The 6,240-nt window shown below is 43.8% G+C and overlaps 1 protein-coding gene across 1 annotated transcript; it reads left to right on the plus strand.

Annotated features, from left to right (window-relative positions):
• Positions 1 to 277: 277 nt before the first annotated feature.
• Positions 278 to 5,915, plus strand: LOC137271717 (3-oxoacyl-[acyl-carrier-protein] reductase FabG-like). The gene is made up of 6 exons (XM_067804133.1): positions 278 to 314; positions 684 to 823; positions 2,051 to 2,143; positions 3,248 to 3,386; positions 4,658 to 4,698; positions 5,760 to 5,915. Exons 1-6 carry the CDS (start codon positions 278 to 280, stop codon positions 5,913 to 5,915), a joined length of 606 nt encoding a protein of 201 aa, XP_067660234.1.
• Positions 5,916 to 6,240: the final 325 nt, after the last annotated feature.

Raw genomic sequence — 6,240 nt, forward strand, 5'->3', positions numbered from 1 at the left:
TGACATGTATCAGAATCTGGAAAGTTGTGTTTTGCGTTTCATGTGATCTTCAGCTTCAACTGATATATGACCTGAGCTCTGCGCACAACATCATACAGCAGGCACTAGGTGTGTTGATGCTCTGTCCCTGTCTGTCCTCTGCCTGTGGCCTACATTATCAGCCTGCAAGTCGACGGTGACATCTATTTACTCTCTATGATTTTCCTCGACTAGGACAGTGAGTTACACTTAGGTACACTTACACGAGCCAGACAGTCGGGACAGCAGAAGCGACGTGATGGCGAATTTCGCAGGCCGAGTTGTACTTATTACGGGTAAATATAACAAACTATTCCTGCATTGAGAAGTGCATGTAGACAATTGTAAACTCAAGTCAGCTCAGGAACGCTGTCGTGGCGTCAGGATGCCTGGTGTTTGGTATTCCTTACTGTGCACAAGGAGGGCTATGAAACTCAACAGAAGCCACCAACAGACAAGGCGACAAATTCTTTAATTTTATTCGTGTTTACACACACGCACGTACACCCCGCTTATGTTCAATGATACCGAATTCTTGCTGTTGATGCGTGTCTCTGTTGTCGACATTGTTCGGTACATTGCTGTTCTGTTGATGCAATATCAAGTTTGTCGAATGTTGGTTTTTTCAATGTTTCTAAATAGCATCCTGTTTCTCCATTCTTCAGGAGCGAGTGCCGGACTTGGAGAGGGGACGGCTTTGCATTTTGCCAAAAAGGGAGCCAAACTCTCGCTAACGGGACGAGATACGACGAGACTGGAAGGTGTTGCTAAGCGATGCTTGGAGTGCGAGATACCTGATGGGGATGTGAGTGTTGTGGAGGAGGTTTGGTACATTCGGTTTTGTACACCCCAAGTAGATTTAGTTTGTAATATCCGACACAACCTCCGGACTGTTACACATATTGCAGACGGCGTGTTTACAACTAACATTTTATTCTACTTTGGTATTGCATATTTCTGTCCATATAATGTGCTTTTATTAACGAGTACATGGGTGAACATTCCAGGACGAAATATGTCCAAGAGTCAAAACTGAACATGCTATAAACGTAACTATCTAATTATACCCAACCCCAAAACCGATGCGATCAAGTGATTATTCAATACGCCAATACATGTATACCGCTCTTGACCTTTTTGTGTGTTCCCTTATAAGTTTTCTTCAATGTATTTTCTTCTGCTGAAAATGTAGAAATTCTGGTTACACAACCACTGCTTCTCACGTTCAGTTTGAGCACGCTGTTGAACATGATATTGAGTTTGAGTATGCTGTTGGCCACGTGCTGTCTGAGAGTGCTGTTGCTTACACGACATTAATTTTGTCGTTCACGTACCAATTTACTCCACGCTGCTATTAAACTTTTTAAAAGATGAAAAGAACATGTGAAATGCTTGTCATCTGTATTAGTCATTTGTCGGTAGAGGTGATAAAAGGTGGTTATGCACAAGATCGTCATATATGTACAAGATCTTCACGTATTTTTCTACAACGTGAACAACAGTATCTGCAAACTCAACATCATCAAAAGCATGCTCAAACTGAACGTGAGTATTAACTCTACGTGAGTACGGCACGCTCAAATAGTACCAACTCAACGTGAGTACGGCACGCTCAAATAGTATCAACTCTACGTGAGTACAGCACGCTCAAATAGTATCAACTCAGCGTGAACAGCAATAGTCTAACCCGTAACCTATTGAATCATGGACAAAATAAGTGAGGGATATTGGCATTTGTATGACTGATATTTTATCAGTATGTCAATGAATAAATACATCATTGCTCGTCATTCCAAAATTAATAAATATCCCTAAATATGTTTGTCCAGTATAGTATCAGATAGCCCTCGTTAGGTCATCTGGAATAGGTGGAACATGGATTACAAACGTGATAACGTACACAGCCGAGATTGTGTGTAGACCAATAGAGGTGATAACAGATGATATCCTCTCTCGTATGGTTTACAGATTCTGTGTAGAACAGTGAATGTGATAACACAACAGATGAATTCGTCTCTCGTGTGATTTTCAGATTCTGACTCTTACTGGAGACCTGACTGACGCGGCATTCAGAAAGACCACCATTGAAAAGACGGTTGCCAAGTTTGGCAGGCTCGTGGTTCTGGTACATGTACGCGTTCGGCGACGCTTCTAACCCGAATAGGTCGTAGGGAACACCTTTTTTATTTTGTTTGTTTTGGGGGATTTGGGGGTTTTTTTTCGTTTTTTTTTCGTTTTTTTTCGTTTTTTTCTGTTTTTTTTTTTGGGGGGGGGTATATATCCATCATTTAGATGGTATAGTTAAACTGGTGACCACTCCATCAAGGAGTCATCAAGGGTCGCCGTTTACAATCAGACAAAGGAAAGGACGCATAGGGTATTTGAGCAATACTTTTGAAAAGGTAAAGATATTGATAGTACTTTCATTACAAATACCAAAAGTGCGTGTACGTGTTGCCAAATTGCCGCACAATATCCTTTACATCGTTGTGAAAATTACTGTTTTGTTGAATCGAACGAAAGAGTCGGTTGAGATTGGTAGTCATAAACCTGTTAAAAGCACATGCCAAGATTATCAACAGCGGAGCGAGAATACACCAGTGGAGTGAGTGTTGGCTGAACATTTTGCACATCATCCTCAGTCAGCAAGGCTGGCCACAAATCTGAACGTCCATGAACTGAAGACCAAGCACCACCACCTCAAAGGATAACCATCACCCGTGCATTTCCATCTGCGCAACCGGATGTTCGCAATGACGTCATCAGGGTCACGGCATCACCAGGAGTGAGTGCATATAGTTTTACGCCGCACACATCAATGTTTCCGCTATATGGTCGCGGTCTGGAAATCATCGAGTCTGGACCAGACGATCCAGTGATGGACAACATGAGCATTGATCTACACGTGTCAACAGTGTCACCTATAATGAGCACCCAATTCCCTTACTCGCTTCTTATACAAGCATGGGTTATTGAAGATCAGTTCTAACCCGGATCTTCACGGTTCCTGTCCGCAGTAACACGTTGATGAGACGATTGTAATCACCCCGTGAAAACAGACTGAATCGTCTACGAACTATGGAACTGGCCACGTCCTCAGTGTTTACCATAGCCGTGGTGATTTGGCAGCGTGTACACAGTCGTAATTTAAAGATGCATTTGATTTGAGGTTGGACCATGTGTGAATGTTGATCATCCGTTTGTCTCACCTGTCCCATCTGTACTGCAGGTAAACAACGCAGGTTTGGTTTTCCCAGGAGAGTCCATGGGGATGTCGGAGACCCAGTTCGACCAGACGATGGACCTCAACATGAAGGCTCCCTTCCTCCTGTCACAGGTGGCAGTCCCCCACTTGGAGAAGACGCAAGGTGGGTAACTTTAGGGTAGAGACAGGGTGGATGCATCTGTTGGAGACGCAGGGTGAGTACATCCCCGGGGGTGGGGTAGGGGTTGGGGTGGGGGTGGGGTTGACGTATGGTGGGTACATCTACAGGAGACGCAGGGTGGGTACATCTGTTGGAGACGCAGTGTGGGTACATCTGGGGGCGAGATGGGGGAGGGTAAAGTGGGTGTGCAGATACAGAAGGGTTTACTTTTAGCATGCAAACAATATTCTATGATATGCCTACCCGGGTAAAACTACCGGGCAAGAGATAGTTGCCACTTTGAAAGTAATAACATAAAAAACAAAAACGGTGAAACAGGTTTGACCTGAGGAAACGCTCGCCAGAATGCAACAATATCCTGATAAACAAATATTGATATCGATGTTGAACCGAACATGCACGCATTAACCAAAAAACCACCACGAATAAGCCAAGAATGTTACAAGCGCAATGAGACAGGGCTAATTTGGGGGCAAGACCTTTAAGCTGCAGCTAGGCCATAATTGATACCAGCAAACAGTTGGGGAGAATGCTCTTTACAGATGAAAGTCTGATCAGAAACGAAGCCAGAGATCGACCTTTTTAAATTCATCAGTTCGCGGAGTCGTTTTGCGCGTCATTCGTGGCCAGAGCAAAACAAGACTGGATTTTGAGTGATGACAACGCATGGCCTCACACAGTCAGAATTGATCCAGTTTTCTGCGCAACTTTAACGCCAACGCATTGCCTTGGCCAGCCCATTCTTCAGATATGAACTCCAGTGAACATCTTTAGGATCATGTTGATGGTCAGATGAGACAGTGTGTCCCACCTCCACCGAACTGATAGGAACTTGAACAGACCCTCTTGAACTTATGGAACAGCATTGCCTCTGACGTCTTCCACCGACTGACAACGTCAGTGAGGGGGCGTATGTTTGCGTGCATGGATGCCCAGGGTGGTCCCACTCGCTACTGTCCCACAATATGCATTTTGGAATTAACTACAATTTCTCAAATTCTAATTTTGACTCAATGGCTCCTTCTTAATGAACAGAGGTAAATGCAAGGCAAGAATCGTGATGAATTTTCAGTCAAATTATTGAAAAATTTTATTTCTGTCTGAAATATTGTCATGAATCTCATATACGTCTCTGTTTCTATTTTTTCTCAGGTGAGTTGATGAGTTTCATGTGCTCTGTGGTTTTAGCATAATACACGGTTTTGTTTAAAAAATAGCTTTGTCTTCCTAAACCTGTTTTTTTTTCTTTGTAGGGAACATTGTAAATATAACAAGTCTCAGCGGGAACAGGGCGGTGAGTTCAACTACTAGATTTGTGGTGTGAATGGTTTGGGTGGTCATCTGTGTCTATGCAGATAGACTGTAATGTTGTTTTTCCCTGGATTGTCTTATAAAAGACGAACAGTCGAAACTCTCAGACCCCTATGTAGTCAATTAAACAGTGTCATGCCGCGGAGAGCGGAGGTGGTTCGATTCTAGGGCTGTGGAAACCCCTTCACTCTCAAACCCCTATATAGTCAACTGAATAGTGTCACGCCGCAGAGAGCGGAAGTGCTTCGATTCCGAAAGAAGTTAAGAAAATTGTACTTATTGTTTCCGTGGATAGCTCTCAACATCAACGGGGTATCTGTGTATATTTCGGTATGATACTGTATGCTAGAAATATAACTTGCATCAATCAGGACTGCTTCAAGAAACTCCATAGTGGCATACACTTCTCTATATAAATGAAATGTGACGCGAGGACACATCTCGCTCACCTCACCTCACCTCACCTCACCTCACCTCACCTCACCTCACCTCTCCTCTCCTCTCCTCTCCTCTCCTTTCCTCTCCTCTCCTCTCCTCTCCTCATCTCGATTCTCGCTTGTGAGTTGGAAGCAGCTTGCAACTCAGAGTTACCTAATTAAGATGAGAGTGCTAGCGAATGTTGCAGAATGGAGATCGAAGTGGTAACCCAAATTTTCAGAAAAATATGTTGAGTTCCTGATTCTCCAAGACAAAACTGAGCACAAGAACACCTGGGATATTGAAAGATGACCGACACTGTCTGAAGGTAATTCCCAAAGGAAAGATATTTAGATGTTTTCTCCCTTTAATAGCGACGAGTCAGTCGTAAGGCCCATTAGCGTCGTTCGGTTTAATCGTCATTCAGGTTAGTGCGTGAGTACATGATCAGAAACGGACTTCGGCTTTTCTCGATCTTATGTAATTTACTCTCTGTTTGGTCGGGTAAAGGTATTTGTGACTAAACTTGTCGTGAGATATCTTCAGATCTTTTTGTAGGGTGATTTTAATGGGAATGGCCGTTGTGGTACTATTTTCCTCAATTAAATTATTGGTGTACATTTACAGTTCTTGGAAGACCAGGAGACTGTCAACCCTCTTGGCAGACTGAGAACACCCCAAGATGTGGCTGAAGCTATTGGTTACCTTGCCTTCGACGCTGCGAGCTATGTGACGGGACAGATCCATTTAGTCGATGGGGGTGGAGGCTGTGCCTTCAAGTGAAGACGAGCATCTTCCACCGTAGAAAAGTTACATCATGCCGTTATGTCAGCTTGATCTGACAGACAGTTGTCAAAGTACTTCGTATCCCATATAGATATCTGTCAGACTGCACCCTGTCAGCAATACTACAACAGTAGACGCCAAAATACGTTACCCTCATTTCTTTGTGACGGGTTACCTATGTGTTGACAATGTGTTGTGTGGACGTCCACTTCTTGGTCTGTCTACGGTGACCCCAGTGTTATAACCGTGATATGGTGGCATCCGAGGGCGTTGGCAACAGCATTGTCGACCCCATCTGCACCATCCATTGACTCTTTCTCTC

This window comes from Haliotis asinina, chromosome 2, assembly GCF_037392515.1.
Source record: "Haliotis asinina isolate JCU_RB_2024 chromosome 2, JCU_Hal_asi_v2, whole genome shotgun sequence".
In the NCBI taxonomy this organism is placed as follows: Eukaryota; Metazoa; Mollusca; class Gastropoda; order Lepetellida; family Haliotidae; genus Haliotis; species Haliotis asinina.

Excerpts from the sequence above, each read along its gene's own strand:
- LOC137271717 (XM_067804133.1), top strand. The coding sequence starts at position 278 with ATGGCGAATTTCGCAGGCCGAGTTGTACTTATTACGG. Across the intron at positions 2,144-3,247 it reads TTGGCAGGCTCGTGGTTCTG|GTAAACAACGCAGGTTTGGT; the intron begins GTACATGTACGC and ends TCTGTACTGCAG. Across the intron at positions 3,387-4,657 it reads CCACTTGGAGAAGACGCAAG|GGAACATTGTAAATATAACA; the intron begins GTGGGTAACTTT and ends TTTTCTTTGTAG.